Raw genomic sequence first — 23,010 nt, 5'->3', positions numbered from 1 at the left:
ATATAGGATGATGAAATCACAGGCAATTTGCCTAAATCCAGTAAATCTGAGAGGTGATAGGTTTTAAGTGTGATAAAAGATTAATTTGGTGGTTATGTGTTGGGAGAAGCTACCTTAGGAGAAATAGCTTCTTCATTTTAGAAGCCATTCAACTCTACCCTTCTACAGCCAGTTCTGTTCTCTTGGTCTATAGGCCAGTTCATAATGCAGACATCCAGACTCAGCTAATTTTAGAAATGCTGATATTAGTTACAGTAGACATGAATGTTTCTCTACAAACTCACAGGGGCCAAAAAAAACATTACTTTATTTCTGTGAATCAATTTAACCTGCACTCCCAGTCACTTCAGAAGGAAAATATTTTATCTCAGGCATTTTTAGGGTGGCCATCTTTCTCCCTAGAATTGAACATGAATTCATGGGACTCATGTGGCTCCCAGCAAAGGACAGAAGAGTCTGGTTCCCATGACTGCTGCTGCTGAGAAGCTCATTCTCCAAACCCACTCAGCCAATAGGCAGGCAGCTCCATCCTTTCACAACAAAGTATGGGACTCTTCCCCGTCATCCTCAAGGCCATGACTGTCTCCAGCATCCACGCCTCCATCTCACAGAGCTTGTCTCACTTCTGGAGAAACTGCGTGGAATCAGAGCACAGGTCTACGTCACTCAAAGACTAGAACAGCCATCCCCACTCTCACCTCAGGCAAGGGCCACTTCTGCCTCCTCGCTTCTTATAGCGGAAGGAATAGGAGCTTACCTATCATAAGTGAGTAAGCATGTCTTGAAAGGAGAATACTAAAAATGCATGTTGACTGTTTGCATTCCTGGGCTTGCAGGGGAGAATTCTAGGAACTCCATCTGAGGCTAATTGGAGCCCCTCAGTTGACAGATACAATGTATGCCTATGCAGGCCTGAGCTTTCCCCAGGAGTTCTCTGCCTCAGCCTCTGACCAGAGAGATCGAACCAGCTTCCTCAACGCTTACCCCTCAGAGTGTGCCTAGTGTGAACCTCAGTCCTGGAAGGACTTTATTGCCAGCCTCAACTCAAAGGACTTGCTCGAACCTGAGGGTGAGACATTGGTCTTTGGATCCAGCATCAGTTGCTGTCTCCTTCTGCCCCAATCATGGTTCCAGCTGCAGGTGGTGAAAGCCTTTAGCTTGTGGTCCAGCACTGCCAAGTCTCGGAGTGCCAACTCTGTCATAAATAAGGAGTGCCACACCCACCAGTGGGCAGGTCCAAGATGCATCTGTAGCCCTAAACCCCAGTCCCCTGGGCTGGGAACCAAGGGAAAGAAAAGAGAGGAAGAGTTCTTGGCTTGCACTTATTTCTCCTCAGGGCCTGGAGCAGCCCTCTTAACCGGGCCCCTGGCCCCACCTAACATCCTCAGGAAGCTGGACTCTTCTCTATTGCTTGCCGTTCCCAACCTCAACCAGGACCCGGTGTTTTCATCAGTCCAGATAGACCTGTCTGGAACCACACCTGTTGTCTACTGGTCACACACGTTACCATGTCACAGAGAGGTCTGTCCTGGGGCCCACCGGGGAAAACTTAAAAACTGCAGAAAGATTTCTTGTACTTTTGTTTGTTTTTATTTATATATTTTTTAATTTCTTTATTGATTAAGGTATCACATATTTGTCCTCATCCCCCCATTCCCAGCCCACACTCCTCCCCACACATGCCTCCACGCCCCTGTTGTCCTTAACCGCTAGTTAGGCTCATATGCTTGCACACAAGTCCTTTGGTTGATCTCTCCCCTTTACCCCCACCTTCCCCTACCCTCCCTCTGAGGCCCGACAGTCTGATCCATGCCTCCTTGTTTCTGGGTCTGTTCTTGTTTATCAGTCTATCTTGTACTTTTATTGCTAGTTTTTCCTCTAGTTGGTAAAAACAATCTTTCAAAATTCCAACTTTGCCTCAACAACCAAAAAAGGCAAGTCTTATCACTACACCTTTGAGACAGGCAGGACCTGTGTATAGTCTGTTGCAGCCATGACAGAAGCAGAGAAGCCAGGACAGTCAGGGCCCAGCAGATACCAAAAGGACGTTTCCCGCCATCACTGAGGCCACCAGTGAAGTTGTGGGCTGCTGGGGAAAAGGAGGGACTGGGGTCTCCAGGGAAAAGATGTGAGTTGGCCTCCTGTTGGGTTAGGCCAGTGCTGTGCTAGAGCTCCCTGGGCTCAGAAGAGCCCATAATGAGCATATCTTTCTGGCTCTATTTTCAGTAAAGGGAGGTGGGTAGCAGCAGACAATAGTAGGAGTGACAAGCTGAGGGTAACAGTTTAGGGATCAGGGACCAGAGCCAAAAACAGAGGGGAATTTAAGAGTGAGGGCCAGGAAGTGGGGCGCAAGTCCCATCTTCACCCTGCTTTAATGTGTGAAGCCAGCCAGGTCTCTAGCTGCCAGAATCCTCACAATCGTCCCTGTGGGAATCCTGCACCCTTCTTCAGCTCTCTTCCCTTCCCACACCCCAAAGATAATGCAATTACTCACACTATTTCTCTAGGGGCTGGCTTCACATTCCTGAGCCCTCACTCACTCTTGGGGCTTGAACTTTCTAAGAGGTGATTTTCCTCACTTCATGTCTATTCCCATCATTCCTCATTTTTCCTACATTCCTCATCCCATTTTCCTCCAACCAGAGCCACTGTTCAAGAACCGAATGCTCAAATCTACCATGATCTAATCCAAGCATGTCAAACTTGTGGCCGGCAGGCTGTATGTGGCCTGCTGGCCATGAGTTTGACATGCTTGAATTCCTCCCCACCCTCCCACCTCGCCCTGGAAAATTCTTCTCCTCCCCTCCTCAGAGACACCAGGCCCCTCTGACATCTCCCCATGTCCTTTCCTCCCTCAAATGGAATTAACGCATAACTTTGAGAGAGTAAAGTGAGGACAAACCCAAGAACATACACACCTTCCTCCAACCCCACAAAAGACTAATAAGGTCACTAAGGTCAGACATCTGAGAATTACAATAAACCACAGGCCCTGCCTCCCACAGGCCTTAGACACTGGCTGCTAAGATCTGGTCAGAGATGACATCTGTGTGAGGCAATGACCCTCCTTCCATCAAATGGGGCTTAAAGTGATGCATGTGTCATGGTTACCATTTGGTTAAGGCGTATGATTATGGTGTAATAGCCCAATATTTACACAACCACCTCTACTGGTATAGATAGTGCTTTATTGTTGACATGTTCTCATTTAATCCTTGTAGCAACCTTGAGGTAGGTATTATTATCCCCACTTTACAGATGAGTAAACCAATGTTCCTAGGTTACATTACTTGCTGAAGATCATACACTTATTAGGGCATAGCCACTGATAAGTCCAAACCCAAGGGGACTCTTTTGGGTGATTCACAGGCTGCCGCCAAGGAAAGTAGAGCTGAAAACTTCAACTGGGAAGGGCTGGATCATTCATTGGAGCTCAAGGGAGGTGGAGGGAAAATCCCTCACCAGGGATGAATGAGGCACATTTACAGGCCAAGACCAGAACCGAGCAGGAGAAGCCTAAAGCATCTGCGAGCTGTGAAGCAGGAAGAAGTCTTTAAGTTTAGTGAGAGTTGATAGTGTCTTCAAATATGCACAGAGCCCAGCTTCCAGGGTCTGGAGAAATGAGACGGCATCCAGGAGCTGCAAGTCCAGGGCCTGGCCACAGAGCAGGTGGGCCGGGGCAGAAGAGCTGCTGCTGAGTGGCACCATCTCAGCTTGGCCAACGGTGTCATGACTTGGGGGTAGTGGTCCTTTAACTTTGTTAAGGCCTTGAGAATCTGATGAAAGCCATAAAACATCTCCCCAGAAAAACACAGACACACATACACAGACAACATTTTGCATACGAGTTCAGGGAGTCCATGGACCCCCACTGGAGAACTAACTGCTTTAGGGCAAGGGTGTCAACCTGAGTAAAGTCACTGATACAAACTTATCTTTACACTGCTTGCATTTCCTATGACTGTTCCCCTTTTGTTGTTCCCTAATATTTAGAATGTTGTGAAATTTATTTTTAATGGGAGCCAAGGAAAGGGGGTCCAGCCTGCACTCCAGCCAGAGGAAGAGAGCATGGCAGTGGTGGCAGCCAGGAGGCAAAAACAAACAGAAATATGGGGTCACATGTACTGCTACCCTTCCCACCCAGAAGGCCTTTTTGGGAGTTTTTCTCAACTCAAGAGAAGGGTTGTGAGAAGTGATTGGGGGAGTGGGGGCAGTTGTTTATTTTCTTTTAGAAAGCCATTCCTTCACTGGCTATAGGGTCAACTCCCCCCTCCCAATCTTCCCCCTCCTTACCCCCGATGAATACACCTGAGCAATGGCCCAGTCATTCATGCACATTTGGCAGGTGTCCTATGAACACTCATATATACACATGCTTTCATGGAAGAAGGAAAAGTGGGGTGGAGGGAGATCATGCACTCTCCACAGAGAATTAGACTAACTGGAAGAATCAGCAAAACCACTCCAAGGGCTCAGTGCACATTAGCTTCCAATTGCCTCCATAGCTCCTCCTTCTGGCCAGGGTAAAACCAGAAGGCAAAGTCATAGCTATGTCCTATGCCCCTCTCCAAATTTATGGGCCCAAAATAATGGGCCAGGACTGAAGGGGTCACCAGGGTTCAGAGAGCAGGGGTGGGAAACGTCCTGATTCACTGCAGAGAGAAGTTCTGATCTCTCATGGGAATCAGGAAGCAGGAATCAGGACTCAGACAAAGGCCTGGCCTGGAGCACATCTAGGCCCAGAGATGGCTGACAGTGAAGTCAAGTGATCACTCAAAGGCCAAAGAGAAGTCAGAGGCCATGATGGTCTTCCAGGCCCAGTGACCCCAACATCTCAATAATCACTCCATTCCAGTGGCCACTCATGCACTAGTGGTCATTTGCCCGCCCTAGATGGATGTTTCATCACACGTGGCCAGAGGAGCCCCAGTTAACCGAATATGGGCTGGGCTCGGGCAAGGATCAAGCAGAAAAGGTGGAGGGAAGCCACCAAAGCCACTGCCCCTCTTGCCTAGAGCCAGGGGCAGCCGCTCATCTTCAGGAGAGGGAGAGGGAGGATCCTGGCTGTAGCTTGTGGTCCCAGATGGCGGCGCCCCCAGGTCCAAGCCCACCTTGTCTCTAGCCAGAAGTTCCCTCTGTCGCCGTCGCTGCTGACGTCGACCAATCAGGAGGAGAGTCAGAGATGCTGCAAGAACCCCCAGAAAGAAGCCAGCCAGTCCAGCCCCCACAGTGTGGGCCCGGCCTGAGGGGCCCTGATGGCTGCCCCATACCAAGCTATAAGCTGCTACCACGCGGGCTGCCCCACCCTCCTGACATTCACAAGCATAAGCACCCATGGCCCCTGGGGTTACCACCACCTCTAGCCCATCCCTCCGGGGGGTAAAAGCAGTCACTCCACTGGGCTGGTGCCACACACAGGATGCCCAGGCTGAGCTTGGGGAACATGGCAAGACCACATGCGCAGCTGTAGCCACAGGAACTTCAAACACTACTGGGTGTTCTGCAAAGAAACAGCAAAGGCATAAAAGGTAGTGAGGCTATAGGCTGGGGGGTGGAGGGGGGATGAAGAGAAACATAGGGGGGTATCAGATTTGAGAAGGAACCATGGGGGCAAAGCTAAAAGGAGATTCCCAAAAAGGGTAAGGCCCAGGTCACTGGCTACCGTATCTTCTAGGATCCAAGTTTAAAAGTGGGTCCAAAATGGACAACTTTCTAGCCTCTTTCCACCCAACTCCACCCACATTTCCCTAAACCAGACAGACCTCCAGGCTCTTTAGGACACAAAGAAGAGACATCCGCTGACTCTATGTCTTGGACCAGCCTACAAAGAAGAGAGTATTTGATAAATCCAGTGTCAATATTCCCTTCTATACTCCTCAGTACCACAGAATATTCACTCACTCATTATATCTCCCATCATCTCATTAATCACTCCTAGAATTATCAGCCAACATTCTCATCATTAAAATTTCCCCCAATACTCCTCATGACGATTGACATGTCAAATTCTACATATGTTCTAGCAGACCATAGAAAATTAAATCTGCACTAGGTCTGTTGGAAAGATGTTTGGTGGTGTGCTTTAAAAAAAAAAATTGGAATTTTCCAAGAAATATAGCTGACTGTCCACACCATATGATTTCTCTGGAAAAAAATATTAAAACTACAGGGCGGTCTGGGTTTTTTTCTGTTAAAAGAAAGGGAAGACTTCTCTATAAAAGTTAATCAAAATTCTGTGAGGGTCAGTGAGATGACTTTGTTTCATAAAGCTGCTCATCTCTGTGCAGGAACTCTTTCTTCAACAACTGTTGGTACCTACTGGCCTCTAACAGATCTGTTTCAAATAATACAATCTTGATATTTTCAGGATTTCAATGGACTGTGTCTGAAAGAAGGACAGCAAGACAGGCTGCTCACTCTGAACTTCCTGGCACCACTACCAGAGGGAGGGAGAGCGGCCAGGGAGACCTCTAGTGGGCTGTCAGTGAAGACCAGGTGAAACACACAAAAGCTTCCACCAAAAGTAGATTCTGTTTGAGTGTGAATTCCTTCAACACGAATTGGAGCCCCGGAAATAAGCTCTGAGACTGGTATGAATATATTCAAGTCTCTGGGTAAAACCAAGTTTGCTTAGTCTGGCTGACAGTGGGGAACATGGGAAGGCCATAGGTGTGGCTATAGCCACAGGAACTTCATGGTCTGTGTTTTCTCCCTTATATGAATTGAGGTATGAAGGGTAGAGTGCATAGAAGTACCAGCTTGGTCATTTCTCATATTACTAAGAAGTATACTGGCATGTATGCACACCCCACATCCTACCAACACATACATATATATGTGGAGGAGACCCCAAGGCTCAAATACACAGGATATCCAACACCAATGAAATTCTTATTTTAATGAATATTAAAGCAATAAAGAAAAGAATCAAGCACTTGTTTTCATCTGAGATGTGTCAAAGTTCTCCCAAGAGAAACTAAAATACCAGATCAAAGTTCTTAACCAAAATCAATTCCCAAAAACAAGTACTTTTACTTCTAAAATATTTGTAAGATTGGGATTTAGTAATATGCACAAATATACAGTAAATTAACTGGGATTCAAAATAGGAAGTCATGAAGTCAGTCTGAAAAAAATACCTTTCAAGCAATCAACTAAAAATTACTCATTTGAAAGGAATCTTAATTAAATATTAAAAGACTTAAGAAACATATCAACCAATTACAACTGATGGACATTATTTTGACCCTGACTTAAGCAAACTATCTTTAAGTATATGCAATTGGGAAAATCAGACATTGATTAGATAGTTGATGACATTAAGAAAGTGAGTTTGCAGTGTGATAATGATAATATGGTTACATTTTTTTAAAGCCTTTCTGTGTTAGAGATACACACAGAGAGATTTATGGATGAAGTGATATGATGTCTAAGATTTGCTTTAAAATAATTGAAAGTGAGTGAAGATAGTGATCAAGCAAGACTGGTCAGTTGATGGTTGTTGAAGCTGAGTGATAGATACATGGAAATTCATTATACTATCTAGTTTTTGAATGTTTGAAATTTCCTATAATAGAATGTTTTTAAGAGAGTCCTTATCTGATACAGATATATAATGAAATATTGTAGATGAATATAATGTCAGAGATATGCTTTAATGTGGCACATGATTTTAAGTTAACTGCTGAGTGAAAAATGGATGATAGGATCCCCAAATGGACAAAACAAGACCAATTTGGAGGTTATTAGAGTAATCCAATTAATAAATGATGATGGCTAGGACAAGGATGATAGCAATAGAGAAGGAGAGAAGTTGCTGTGGACTGAGGATATAATAGATGGAGCTAGAGTCAGTACCAACTGCAATATAGTGTGGGCAATTTCTGGCTTAAACAACTGGATTCACAGAGGTCCTTTTTTTGCGATGAGGAAAACCAAAGAACCATGTGAAAGAACGAGAAAACAACAGTGCATGCTAAGACCTGCTAAATTTGAGCAGCTTATAAAGCATCCAAGTAGGCAGTAGGATAAGGAGTTCTGTAGGCTCAACTACAGATACATCTGTAGTTGTAAACAACACTCAGTTGGTGTTGAAAATAATGGGAATAATATCACCTAAAAAGTGCATAGAAGTGTAAAAAGAAGGACTGAACCCTGAGAAATATCAAAATTCAGAAAATGGATGGAAAGGAATGAGTAAAGGGAGACAGGCTGGTGAGATAGGGAGGAAAACCAGGAGAATGCAGAGTCATAGAAGGCAATAGGAAAGAGTATTTCAAGGCAGGAAGGAGGGAGTGGTCAACTGTGAAAATACTTCTAAGAGCTCTTATAAAATGGAAACTGAGAAGTGTATGTCAACATGAAAGTCAGTCACATGGTCCAGGGCAGGTCCAGCAAGGTGGCAGGAACATTGATAAGGCCGCATGATGGACAAACAGATGAGTTGGTAGGGACTGACAAACACAGTGACACTAAAAGAAACACACATGGCAGCATGAACAGATCAGAAACAGGCAGATACATGGAGAGGTCAGAGCCTGTGACAGCAGGCAAGAGGCCAGGGCAGCCACACTCACCCTCCATGCTCCCCAGCATGGGCCACACACGCATCTAGCCGGAAGCTCCAGGCACAGACAGGGTCTTGGGCCAGGATGCACTCTGAGCAGCTCTGGAGACGTCCACAGTTGGTTGTGTTCACTTGTGTTACCTCAGTACGGGACCCAACCAGAAGCCAGCTCTAGAGAAAGTGAGTAAAAAGAGGACTATGCTGCATCTCCCAGACATCGAGGTCACAAGCTAGCTCAGAAGTCCCCCCACCAGACTCCCCGAAATCTATGACTCACTTGATACAATTTCATATTCTCAACTGGCTGTGGCTCTGGGAATAAGGCCAGATCCTCAAGGACGCTGAGCTTGGCTCCAATCCGCACAGCTCTGTGGAGGTGTCCATCCTCTAGGAAGCAGGCAGAGGGCACGACATAATGACACACTGTACCTGTGCCCTGGACTCTCATACCTGTAAGTATATGACCCTCTGTTTGACAAGAGCACGGGATGGGCAATGTACGTGGTTACTAAACATACCTGTCCCCAGGTAGAGCACATCATACTCTTTCCCTGAGAGGCTGGCCACCCTGTGGGCCACAACTCTGAGATAGACTGTATCGGTAGTGACCAGCAGGGAGTGGCCATCAGCTGGAAGCACTGGCCTGTCCATGAGGGGGTGATCCCGGATGAAGGTGAGCACACGGTCAGGCAGGGAGAGTGACGAGCCAAACTGCTGGAGTTTCATGTTATTAGCGATGCACTAGAGAAAACACAGGGTAGGTGACAAAGTTTCCCAGGGGCCAGGAGGTATCCGTGATGCTTAGTTGGGCTCTTGCTCTAATGAGGCAATTCTGGCATGGGGTGAAGAGCTGTCCCAGACCCCTTACCTCTCCAGGTCTGGGCTGGGGTACATCATTGTCCATGACAGGCAGTCCCCTGTTGCAGTCATGTTTCAGCTCTCTGAAGGGACCATTCAGCACTGTCCGAATGTCTTGTGGTCGGAAGGCACAGACAGCCGAGATGGCAGCGCCCTCCCTGAAAGAGACACAGGTTGGAGCCAGATATCTGAAGAGCACTAGGGGACAACTCACCCCCTGTCAAATGAGATGACCCATAAGAAATGCATAGGAGCCATGCAGCCAGCTCCTGGGAGAGGCCACCCCCTCTGGAAGAGACAGCACTGAAAGGTGCCAACCCCACGTATCTCCCACCCTGTAACTCTCCTCCACACCAGGACCCCCTCACCACTGGGAGGAAAAGATGCCATAAAAGATGGGGGCCCCCACTCCAGTCTCAGGTCGAAGAATAGCCATGTCCTGCAGGACACTAGAGGCCCGGCCATCTTCAGGCCCTGGACACAGCAGGTCAGCTTTCAGAAAGGTCGTCCACCTCTGCTGGAGGGTCTTCCGGCCCCCAAGGTCCCCCTGAGGTGACAAGAGCGTGGGCATTTCTCTTTAGAAGACCAACATTGTAGGGAGAATGTGGAGACCAATACGAGTTTCCCCCAGACAAGGACAGATGGAGAGACAGATGCATAAAAATGCAATGTAGAGATACAGACAGAGTTAGCAGTAGGGAATGATACATGGGCAGACAGGGTCACAATGACGGTGACTAAGTTCATTGTTGCACTTATGAAGCACTATACTACGTGCTTTACATACCTTACTCATTTAGTCCTCAAAACAACCCTTATAGCTAGGCATCATCAACATCCTCATCTATAAAGAACCTGCCCCAAGTCACAGAGGCAGGAAGTAGTGGAGCAGGGTCTGGAGCCCAGGTCTGTCAACAATTCCCACCTTTAACCTCTACAGCTCCTAGGGACACTGTGTCACAAGGGTAGTTATGGAGTTAAAGGGGCTAGAGCCCTTTCCCCATACTCTTCGCAGAAAATAAGTCAAGACAGGGAAAATGGAGACAGAGGAGAAATGCAAAGACAGAGACCCAGAGAAGAAAAGACAGAGACCAGGCAGAGCAGGAGTCAACAGACAGACAGACAGCTGGGATCGGAGTCTCACCGCACACACACGGGCCACCCGAGGAACTTTAAGGCGCTCGTATGAGTCAAATGCTCGAGAAGTCTCCGTAAAGAAGAAGTAGATTTCCTTGTCTCCGTCTTCATCCCCCCACTCAGCTGGCCTCAAGGCCACGGCTGCGACAAAGGCTGGAGCTGGGGAGACCTGTGGTCTCAGATCCCACAGACTCAGTGTGGGGCCACCCAGCCTCCACCCACCCTCTTTGTCCCCAGAGTACCCCTCTTCCTCTCCCCACCGTTAAGCCAGGATGGCAAGGTCTCTGTCCGAATCCAATCCTCAGCACGGCCCACAGCCCGGGAGATAATCGGCTCCGTCCCCAGGTAGTTTTTCACAGTGGCAGCATAGAGAACCCCCCCTGCAGGGAGACAGGGAGGAGATGAGCTGTGAGACCTGCTGAAGGATACAAAAGGGGCCACAGGCAGAGCAGGGATAAAGCAGGGGCAGGAACTCTCAGGGGCTGAGTGCCCATTAAGTGCAGGGCACTGCTAAGCACATGAGAGGATTCCCTCATTTAAAATCATCCTAGACATAATGTGCTCCAGGGCAGAGTGGGGAAGCAGTGTTTAGAGGAAAGTGCAGGAGTGTTAATGTATATGAAGGGAGAATGAAAGCTGCCCTTGTATCCCGAACAGTGTGGCTCAATGGATGACCAGGAGGTCACAGTTCAATTCCTGATGAGGGCACTTGCCTGGGTTATGGGCTTGATCCCCAATAGGGGACATGCAGGAGGCAGCCAATCAGTGTTTCTCTCTCATCATTGATGCTTCTAGCACTCTCTCCCTTCCTCTCTCTGAAACCAATAAAAAAAATATATACATATTTATATATGTGTGTGTGTGTGTGTGTACACACACACACACACACACACACACACACAAAGGAGAAAGCTACCCTTGTGGAAATCAGGCTGTTTGGTTGGTTTGCTTGTGTTGTCTTTGTTTTAGGGATTTCTCTACCCTGTAATATGCTAATTATACTGCGACTCTCCAGGAAGGAGGTTTGCTTTGCAGCAAGTCCCAGTCTTACTTAAGTTCTCCCCCTGTGGTAAATGACTGAAGGAACCAGCATTCTTTCTGAACATTAGTGGGTGTACAATGCTCTGGAACTAGTCACAACTTTAGGGAATACTAGCATCATTTGCGGAACTGATCAAGATGCAGATTCCTGGAAGAGATGGGAGTGGTGCAGCTCTGGGCTGAATGTGAGAGCATTATAGCCACTCTGAGTACCACTGCCAAGGACTCAGACATGAGCCAGAGAAAATGATTTGGGGGAGTACAAGGTCACAATCCCCTCCCCCTCAGAGTTTTGTGTATCACAGAGGACAGCGGTTCTGGAGAGAACAGAGTGGCATTACTTTATCACTTACTACATACGAGGCACTGTGCCAGGTGTTAAGCACATTGATGCCCCCAAGAACCCTCATCTGAGTCCGTTTAATCAGATGGATACCAAGAGGTGGGGATGCACAGATGTGTGCAGGAGCACAGAGGACGGCCCAGCCACATCTGACTGGGTAGCAGCATCTCAGAGGTGACATTTGGGCCAGGTCTGAAGAATGAGCATTTGCCAGGTAGAAGGGCTTCAGGGAGGACAATAAACATGTGGGAAGAAGGATGCCGTGTTTAGGGATGTGGGCTACTCCCCAGGCTGCAGGGCCAGTGGGATTCAGGAGCTGACAGGCAAGCAAGCAGAGGTGCAGTTGGAGGTGCAGAGATAGGCACCCAATTATGATGACTGCTCTGCCAAAACCAGGAACATGGACTTGATCCTACAGGTAAGAGCAAAACTGCAGAGATTTTCTTGAAGACAGGTGACATAATCAGTTTTGGTTTTTAAGAAGATAATGCTAGTTAAGAGGCCATTCACACAGCGCAGGCAAGAGTGGAGTGCCTGAATTAAGGCAGGGGCAGAGGGAATAAAGGGACTGGACTTGGGAGATACTTCTGAAGTAGAGTCCATTAACAAGGTTTGAAAATCAATTGAGTATGAGGTGTGAAAGAATGGAATAAAATATATCTCTAAGGTTTCCTGATTAGAAGATGGATGATAGTAGATGGTGATATTATGATCCAAGCCAGGAAATGACAGGAGAAGGCCCATAAAGGAGATGGCTGGAGAAGAAGTGAGCTTAGTTGTTGGACATGCTAAGGTTGAAGAACCTTCAGGACATCTGGTCAGAGATATTGGAAGGCAATCAAACAGAAGGAGTCAGGCAGCAGGGCCAAGTCAGGCTAATTGGGAGTCATGCTTAAGTTATGACATAAACGTCACAGACAAGAAAGGCGAGAAGAGAGCCCTAGGACACCACCCTCTATGGGAGAAGCTACTGAAGGCAACTCAGAAGATCAAGTCAGAGAGGATGGAGAAGCAAGAGAGGCTGGTATGCCAGAAGACAGTGCAGAAACCCCAGCAGGAGCCATGGGGCTCACCCACTTAGGGTAACTGTAGAGAAGGGCCAGTACAGGGAAAACAGTCATGGTGGAGCAAAGCTGCATGCCTCAGGCACCAGAAAGATAACCACTATTTTAAAAACGGTATGCAGAGCAAAACAGAGTTAGGAGCCCTCAGAGGGCAACAGTGGAGGGTTAGAAACAGTGGAGGGGAGGGAAACTATACTATCTCTTGTGATTTGTGTTTGTGATAAGAATCCAAACATGTTGGAGCCAGGGAGTTTTGGGTTTGAACCCTGAATACTTACAGGTAGTGTGATCTTGGGCAAATTAACCTTCCTAAGTCTCAGGTTCCTCAGAGTAGCGCTGAGGCTTAAATGAGATAAACACAGAACCCAGATAGGGCCTGGCCCATGGCTGGCATTCAATACATGTTGGTGATAGCTCCTTATGAACTCTCAAGGGGCCATGTGCTTGAATTGTTGCCTGAGGTGGAGGGATTATAAAATGGCATCCATTTCCTTGCAGTGGTTTCAGGAGGAAGAAACCAGGTTTGGGGCACAAGTCCTGGACCCAAATGGAGCAGCAAATAAGCCAGTCCTCTGTATTTCCAAGGGGAAATAAAAGTTGATAAAGAAGCCAAAGTTGGAATGAAATTTTCCCTAAGAGTGTTATAAATAAAATACTCTAAAACCAAAAGTCTGGTAGAAGTTGTGTCATGGATAACCTGAGAATGCAAGGAGATGTTGTGGAGACAGTTATAAATATGTTGGCAGCATGGTTTGGGGTGTGTGTGTGTGTGTGTGTGTGTGTGTAGACAATCATAAGTATTCTGCAAACAGTAAAGGACCTCTGTTAACCATGTAAGGACCCAATGATAGATAGAGGTAAGGGGTCCCAAAACTTTCTAACAGATCATCAAGGGTACTCAGCAACTCTGGAGCCTAGATTGCTGAGGAACACACTCAGGATGGAATAGCAGAGGGTCACTGACACTAAGGGACTACAAAAGGGATCAGACACTTTGGGAGGAAATAGTAGAGTTTCAGGTGTACCAAGGAACTTGCAACAGTCTTACAAACACAGAGAAAGAACAGCAGCCATCAGTTAATGAGGGCAAGAATCTACAGAGGACACAGGATCACCCCATGTCCTAGATTCTCCGGGACAGTCTCACTTCCAAGTATGTTGTTGTACTGTCCATATAATAAAATATCCCTGAATGTGCAGTTTTTGGTGGATTATTACTCAATGGATCAAGTCAGTAGACATTAAAATATACATTTGCTATTGGCAAAAGATGATGTGCAAAAGAGAAAGATGCCCACAGTGTTGAGTTCAGGGAACAAGCTGGTTAGAACAAAACACTGGTTACAATTCAACCCGATGTTTAAAGATATGTATACATGCCTGCAGATGTAGGAAAGATTGTTGAAGGAGCTACAGCTCTACAGTGTTAATGAAGTTTGCTTCTGACTAATGAAATTACAAGTGATTTTCATTTTCTCCTTATACTTCTTGTGTTCGTTGAATCATTTTTATAGTTAGCATCATTTAATTTTATAACCCAAAAAATGGAGATATTTTCATTTTGGTAATACAAAAAAAAAAAAAGATTGAAAGTTGCAAAAGATGAAGAATCACAATTATTTGTGGAAGTCAATCCACATCTCTACCTGCCCCGATGTAAGCCTGTGAGCAGAGGCTTCCCAGATGTGTTAGAACACAACACTGGTAGACTAGGGTAAGTGTCATGGCAATGAATATTTCACTCCCCTGGGGTTTCAAGTTTTTACTTTTTTATCAAAATGCTCACCTTTAAAGGTTTACAATAGGAATTATCATTCATTAGCTTTAAAATGATTTTAAACAGCCCTAGCCAGCTTAGCTCAGTGGATAGAACACTGGCCTGCAGACTGAAGAGTCCCGGGTTCAATTCCGGTCAAGGTCATATGCTCTGGTTGCAGACTCGATCCCCAGTGGGAGACGTGCAGGAAGCAGTCAATCGATGATTCTCTCTCATCATTAATGTTTCTATCCTTCTCTCCCTCTCCCTTCCTCTCTGAAATCAATAAAAATATATTTAAAAAACAAAACGATTTTAAACATACCCTGGCTTTCCTTCCTCCACTTCCTTTTCTTCTCATGATCAGAGCTTTGCAGGATAAATAGCTGCTACCCTAATAGTCTACATTTCCTTATCTAAGGATTGGGGCAGCTAGATAATTTTCTTTAAAAACACAGTCTATTATCAGGCCATAATTAGATAGTTGGAGACGTGGCATTTATCTTTTCCTCTGTTGACCTGACCGTATAGCTGTCTTGTTTCAGTGTGTGAATGCTAGTCTTAGGGCAGATACACCTAGATTTAAGAGGTGGGCTGGCAGCACCCAGTGCATCTGGAACATTTGCAGTATTCCTTGGCAGATACAGTAACACTGGGCGCAATGAGACCAAAGGAAATGATACAAACCCAGGACAGGTTCCTAAAGAGAAAGAGCAAAAGTTCCCTCCCTCTGTTCTTCTTGATAAAACCCCCTCTCTTTTTTAATAGGATGTGATAGGAAGACCAGAGATGACTGCTATCTCTAGCTTAGGTAGCTGGGTGGGTAAGCACTCAGCGGAGGGGACACTGATGAAGGAGCAGGTTTGGTGAAGGTTAGTGAAGATGATGAGCTTTGAGACATGCTGATTTTGAGATTCCTATGGGACATTCAAATGAAGATGTCTGGAAGGCAGGTGGATGTGTGGTCTGTAGCTCCAGATAAGGTCTGGGAGGCATCAGAAGGCAGTGAAAACAGAATCCACAGGGCTGGTTGAGATCATAACCACATAGAATGAGAACAGAAGATCTTGCATGGAAATCTAATGAGCCCCAACATTGATGAGCAAAAGACAAAGACCCTACAAAGGAGATTAGGAAGGAACTGCTGATGTTTTAGACTAATGTGAATGTTACTGTCAAAATATTTTAAAATATTTCCAAATCTGAACAGTGCAAATAGAGACACTGAGATAATTTTGTTAATTTTATCTAACTGCAGTACAGATAAATGTCATATTTGAGGACACGATTTTGGAGGCTTTCCCCAAAAGAAATACAAGTACCAATAAACAAATGAAAAGTTGTTCAATCTCACTAATAGAGATGCAAGTAAAAAATATATCAAATTAGTCTTTGGAGGAAGTCACTGTTTGTATGCTTTATTACATATATTATTTGGGACTGACAAGGATGCAGTGAGACAGGCCCTCTTATCACAGTTGGTTGGACTAAATGGAAAGAAATTTAGATAAATCCATCAAGCACCATAAAAATCTTTATTCCGGTTTGGCTCAATGGATAGAGCGTTGGTCTGCGGACTGAAAGGTCCCAGGTTCGATTCCGGTCAAGGGCATGTACATTGGCTGCGGGCACATCCCTGATAGGGGGTGTGCAGGAGGCAGCTGGTCGATGATTCTCTCTCATCGATGTTTCTAGCTCTCTATCCCTCTCCCTTCCTCTCTGTAAAAAATCAATAAAATATATATTAAAATAAATAAATAAATAAAAATAAAAATCTTTATACCCTTTGGCCGTGCAAGTCTACTTTTTGGATTTACTCATATGCAGTTAATGACATTTATGTGAAGAATTTATATTAAAAGATTTCGTCTACAGTATTATTCATAAAAACAATAGTTTTTTAATTTTTTAAATGTATAATTTTATAGGAATAATTAAATTGTGCTATGCAATATTTATATGATGAAATAAATGTTATGTAGTCTCTAGAAATCATATTTTGAATAATTAATTTCTATAACAAGAAAATGTTTAGTATACAATACTAAGTGAAATATGCATAATAATTCCAATTTATTATAAATACACACACAGACACAGAAAAAGTAGTCTAAAATAATAGTAGTTACCTGTTAATGATTGAATTGCAAATAAACCTTTCATTTTCTTTTTTAACATTTCTACATTTTCTCAACTTTCTACAATGCATATTGTAATTTTTATAATTTATTTTTATTTTATTTTTTTTTTTTTTCTTTAGAGCATTTATTATTCTGAGCATAAAACACATGTTATAAGCCGGGAAACACTGTAAATCATTCAAAGATTATATTTAAAACTGGATAAAACAATGTAGATAACACATAAGTGATTTGTTTCCCATGGGCTCCTGGGCTCAGCTGGTTTCTTTTTTTTTTTAAATTTCTTTATTGATTAAGGTGTCACATATTTGTCCTCATCCCCCCATTCCCATCCCACCCCTCTCCCCACGCATGCCCCAATCCCCTGTTGAACTTAACCGTTGGATAGGCTTATATGCATGCATACAGGTCGTTTTGTTGAACTCTCCCCCTCCCCCCCCCCTCCCCCTACCCTCCCCTATCCTCCCTCTGAGGCCCGATAGTCCGATCGATGCCTCCTTGCTTCTGGTTCTGTTCTTGTTCCTCAGTCTATGTTGTTCATCATTTCCCCTAGATGAGCGAGATCATATGTCACTAGATATATACTAATAAGAACTGAATGTGAGACGAGCAATAATAGTTATGCTGACAAGCAAATGAATCAATCTGTAGCGAGCTTCCCCCTGGACCAACAGTTCTTTTGAGACCCAATTTCAATGTCCAGTAGTTCCTTATGTGTACATGTCAGCACTGACCCCTCAGCTCTGGATGGTGGACAAATGGTGGTAATGGAGGTCCGACTCCCTCTGGTTTGGTCTCGGCCGAACCCAGGGGCACAGCGTCACCCGGACTAAGGGGCACGTGGCCTCACCCATACCCAAGGGGCGCGTGGTCTTACCCGGGCCTGGGACCCAGCCTCACCCGGATGGATCCAGGGGCGCACGGCCTCACCCGGACCCAGGATCTGGCTTCACCCGGACCCAGGGACGCTTGGCCTCTCCCAGACCCAGGGGCACGTGGCCTCACCCGGGCCTAGGTGCACGAGGCCTCATCCGGATCCAGGGACACATGGTCGCACCCGGACCCAGGGACGCTTGGCCTCTCCCAGACCCAGGGCCACTTGGGCTCACCCGGGCCTAGGTGTACGAGGCCTCACCCGGATCCAGGGACACATGGTCTCACCCGGACCCAGGGACGCTTGGCCTCTCCCAGACCCAGGGCCACTTGGGCTCACCCGGGCCTAGGTGCACGAGGCCTCATCCGGATCCAGGGACACATGGTCGCACCCGGACCCAGGGACGCTTGGCCTCTCCCAGACCCAGGGCCACTTGGGCTCACCCGGGCCTAGGTGCACGCGGCCACACCCGGATCCAGGGACACATGGTCTCACCCGGACCCAGGGATGCTTGGCCTCTCCCAGACCCAGGGCCACTGGGGCTCACCCGGGCCTAGGTGCACGAGGCCTCACCCGGATCCAGGGACACATGGTCTCACCCGGACCCAGGGACGCTTGGCCTCTCCCAGACCCAGGGCCACTTGGGCTCACCCGGGCCTAGGTGCACGAGGCCTCATCCGGATCCAGGGACACATGGTCGCACCCGGACCCAGGGACGCTTGGCCTCTCCCAGACCCAGGGCCACTTGGGCTCACCCGGGCCTAGGTGCACGCGGCCTCACCCGGATCCAGGGACACATGGTCTCACCCGGACCCAGGGATGCTTGGCCTCTCCCAGACCCAGGGCCACTTGGGCTCACCCGGGCCTAGGTGCACGATGCCTCACCCGGATCCAGGGACACATGGTCTCACCCGGACCGAGGGACGCTTGGCCTCTCCCAGACCCAGGGCCACTTGGGCTCACCCGGGCCTAGGTGCACGAGGCCTCACCTGGATCCTGGGACACATGGTCTCACCCGGACCCAGGGACGCTTGGCCTCTCCCAGAACCAGGGCCACTTGGGCTCACCCGGGCCTAGGTGCACGAGGCCTCTTCCGGATCCAGGGACACATGGTCGCACCCGGACCCAGGGACGCTTGGCCTCTCCCAGACCCAGGGCCACTTGGGCTCACCCGGGCCTAGGTGCACGCGGCCTCACCCGGATCCAGGGACACATGGTCTCACCCGGACCCAGGGATGCTTGGCCTCTCCCAGACCCAGGGCCACTTGGGCTCACCCGGGCCTAGGTGCACGAGGCCTCACCCGGATCCAGGGACACATGGTCTCACCCGGACCGAGGGACGCTTGGCCTCTCCCAGACCCAGGGCCACTTGGGCTCACCCGGGCCTAGGTGCACGAGGCCTCATCCGGATCCAGGGACACATGGTCTCACCCGGACCCAGGGACGCTTGGCCTCTCCCAGACCCAGGGCCACTTGGGCTCACCCGGGCCTAGGTGCACACGGCCTCACCCGGATCCAGGGACACATGGTCTCACCCGGACCCAGGGATGCTTGGCCTCTCCCAGACCCAGGGCCACTTGGGCTCACCCGGGCCTAGGTGCACGAGGCCTCACCCGGATCCAGGGACACATGGTCTCACCCGGACCGAGGGACGCTTGGCCTCTCCCAGACCCAGGGCCACTTGGGCTCACCCGGGCCTAGGTGCACGAGGCCTCACCTGGATCCTGGGACACATGGTCGCACCCGGACCCAGGGACGCTTGGCCTCTCCCAGACCCAGGGCCACTTGGGCTCACCCGGGCCTAGGTGCACGCGGCCTCACCCGGATCCAGGGACACATGGTCTCACCCGGACCCAGGGATGCTTGGCCTCTCCCAGACCCAGGGCCACTTGGGCTCACCCGGGCCTAGGTGCACGAGGCCTCACCTGGATCCTGGGACACATGGTCGCACCCGGACCCAGGGACGCTTGGCCTCTCCCAGAACCAGGGCCACTTGGGCTCACCCGGGCCTAGGTGCATGAGGCCTCTTCCGGATCCAGGGACACATGGTCGCACCCGGACCCAGGGACGCTTGAACTCTCCCAGACCCAGGGCCACTTGGGCTCACCCGGGCCTAGGTGCACGCGGCCTCACCCGGATCCAGGGACACATGGTCTCACCCGGACCCAGGGATGCTTGGCCTCTCCCAGACCCAGGGCCACTTGGGCTCACCCGGGCCTAGGTGCACGAGGCCTCACCCGGATCCAGGGACACATGGTCGCACCCGGACCCAGGGACGCTTGGCCTCTCCCAGACCCAGGGCCACTTGGGCTCACCCGGGTCTAGGTGCTCGCGGCCTCACCCGGATCCAGGGACACATGGTCTCACCCGGACCCAGGGACGCTTGGCCTCTCAGACCCCGGGGCACGTGACCTCACCCATGCCTAGGTGCACGAGGTCTCACCCGGATCCAGGGACACACGGTCTCACCCGGACCCAGGGACGCCTGGCCTCCTCCAGACCCAGGGGCACGTGGCCTCACCCGGGCCTATGTAATTTTTATAATTTAAAATGTTATTTTATTATATTCTATTAATAAATATTATAGTCTAATAATATTTTCATTACTAAAACTTTTTATTTCAAAATACCTCTATTATCTTTAAGGACATTTTTATATCTTGTAAGTAGGAAATTTGGTTCTAGTTCCTACCTAATGTTGTCACTATTTCTATATCACTGTTTTCAAAACAGAGGATAGCAGGGCATAATGGACCAACATTGAAAGTTCTGACTAAATACTGGCACCTATTTAGATCAAGAAAAATTTTAAATTATAACCCTATAAAGTTTAGAACTTGCGAGAAAAATTTATATTGGTATTGACTATGACATGGATCTGAGACAGAAAGAGACATTGAGGTTGTATGTTAACTGTCTAAACTTAGTCATTCTAAACTGTTAGAAAGTGATTTCTGATCACTTCCATCAATTATCAGATGAAAGCCAACATCATTATCTGGAAAAAAAAGACAACTTCATTATTTGGGAAAAAAAACTTGTAATCTTTTTGAAAATGTTACTCCTTTTTGAAATTTTTCTTTATCATGCAATGATCTTCTTTATGAAATCTGTGCCCTTGAACCACATGCTAATGCAAATCCACTTGCTGACTGGAACACTGAGAAACTACAAGCAGAAGGTTGAATGTACTTAAAGTTTACTGCTTGAAAAAAAGAAAATATGTTAAATGATTATCTTAGATTGTTGCAATTGAGACGTCATGTTGTTGATAAGCAATTATGTAGAATCAAGACACATTCACAGCCCTGGCTGGTGTAGCTCAGTTGATTGAGCACCATCCCATGTACAAAAAGGTCTCTGGTTCGATTCCCAGTCAGGGCACATGCCCAGGATTGCAGGCTTAATTCCAGCAGCTGATTGATGCTTTGCTCTCACGTTGATGTTTCTCTCCCTCTCTCTTTCTTTCTCTCTAAAAATCAATTTAAAATCTTTTTTTAGCCGAGACCGGTTTGGCTCAGTGGATAGAGCATCGGCCTGCGGACTGAAGGGTCCCAGGTTCGATTCCAGGTCAAGGGCATGTACCTTGGTTGCGGGCACATCCCCAGTGGGAGGTGTGCAGGAGGCAGCTGATCGATGTCTCTCTCTCATCGATATTTCTAACTCTCTATCCCTCTTCCTTCCTCTCTGTAAAAAATAAATAAAATATATATTTTTTAAAAAAATCTTTTTTTAAAAGAAATTCACAAATGGGATCTATAATACTCTCAACAATAAAGTAATTTTTTTAAAAAAAGAGTGACATTCAATCACTATCTTTCTTAATATTCTCAATGACTGGCTCAGAATTTTGTCACACATGCTTGATAAAAAGTCAAGAAAAATAAACCATCGATTAAACTATTTCATTCAAATATGTTTGAGTATAAAAAAGGTCTCATCAATATCAACTATAGATGAATGATAGAACTGACAACCCAAATATTGTATTTACTATATATATATATATATATATATATATATACACACACACACACACACACACACTTTTGTTCACTTTCAAAACATTTATGTTATTTCTTTTCAGAAAAAGTAAGTCCTTAATTATCTGAGTAGAATTTATTTAATTTGTATAGCTTTTATGACTTTTCCTATGAAGTCCTATATAAGAAAAAATTTATTGGTAACAGACAGAGACTTGGCTGACAGCAGCTGCCCTCTCACTCCAACAAGAATTGTTTGAGTTGTCTTGTACCCATGGTGTGGGGAAGTGGGTTTATGATATCTAAATCCAGCCTATCACCAGGAATGCTCAGGACCTACTCAAGAAGGCAAATAATCCTTTTCACTAATATTTACAGGGTAAAATAAGATTGTTGTTAGAGTAATAAATTTGACAGTAAAATAGTAGTCAAGTTTTCAGGCAAATTTAAATTGGCTAGTTGAAACAAGCAAATATTCTAGAAAAATTCATTGTACTGGACAAAAAGGTGTTCCTAAAGTGTTAACTAAAATTTTTATTGGTAGTTCATCTCATGATAAAATTGTGCACCATGTAATGAACCTAAAACAGTAATATTATAGTGCAAAAAATTAAAATTTAAAAGCCATCAAGACTACATTATAAAATTTTCAAAAGCCTCCTAATATTTAAATCAAAAAGGGGGGGATAGTAGAAGAATATCATGTAAGGAAAAATATCCTGTAAGTAAGTTACATCTAGAAAATTAATACTTTAGAAAATTAATTGTAAGGCTAAAAGCAAGACACCCATGAAAAACACACAAGGTGTCAAAACAAGCCAGAGGAAAATCATTTGGGCAAAAAATGAAATAGGATCCCAAGTCAAATTTATAGAAAATATTCCTTTATTAACTTTTGGTCAAAGAATATGTTTGTATATTTTCAGAAAACAACTCCGAGACCATGTGGATTCCAGCAACAGAGAGGAATCGACAGGACTACTCCAGCCATGAAGACAGAAGAGAAGCAGTCCAGAGATGGAAGACACTGACGTCGCCTTGCCATACTAGCAGTTAGCAGCTGTGCGTCACTGCAGGTTGCCCAGGGCCAAACCAGAGAGAGTCGGACCTGCATTACCACCATTTGTCCACCATCCAGAACTGAAATGTCATTGCTGACATGTACACATAAGGAACTGTTTGACATTGAAATTGGGTCTCAAAAGAACTGTTGGCCCAAAAAGAAACTCACTACAGACTGATTCATT

At 46.6% G+C, this 23,010-nt stretch overlaps 1 protein-coding gene across 2 annotated transcripts in view; it reads right to left on the bottom strand.

Moving 5' to 3' along the window:
* Window positions 1-3,176: 3,176 nt before the first annotated feature.
* Window positions 3,177-23,010, bottom strand: part of SEMA4F (ssemaphorin 4F) — a 29,816-nt gene continuing 9,982 nt past the window's right edge. The window contains exons 5-13 of one of the 2 annotated variants that reach the window (XM_008147397.3): window positions 10,822-10,941; window positions 10,569-10,720; window positions 9,793-9,971; window positions 9,435-9,582; window positions 9,085-9,307; window positions 8,844-8,953; window positions 8,577-8,737; window positions 5,763-5,821; window positions 3,177-5,500 (exon numbers count right to left, since the gene is read on the bottom strand). In XM_008147397.3, the coding sequence (XP_008145619.1) occupies window positions 4,890-5,500; window positions 5,763-5,821; window positions 8,577-8,737; window positions 8,844-8,953; window positions 9,085-9,307; window positions 9,435-9,582; window positions 9,793-9,971; window positions 10,569-10,720; window positions 10,822-10,941 (1,763 nt within the window). In that variant the 3' untranslated portion in view covers window positions 3,177-4,889. The remainder of the gene's footprint in view (window positions 5,501-5,762; window positions 5,822-8,576; window positions 8,738-8,843; window positions 8,954-9,084; window positions 9,308-9,434; window positions 9,583-9,792; window positions 9,972-10,568; window positions 10,721-10,821; window positions 10,942-23,010) is intronic. The other variant, XM_054728423.1, reaches the window with a different exon arrangement.

The sequence above is a fragment of the Eptesicus fuscus genome, chromosome 16, assembly GCF_027574615.1.
Source record: "Eptesicus fuscus isolate TK198812 chromosome 16, DD_ASM_mEF_20220401, whole genome shotgun sequence".
Classification (NCBI taxonomy): domain Eukaryota; kingdom Metazoa; phylum Chordata; class Mammalia; order Chiroptera; family Vespertilionidae; genus Eptesicus; species Eptesicus fuscus.
Note: the sequence above shows the minus strand (reverse complement) of the source record. Positions and strands in the feature narration are given on the sequence as shown.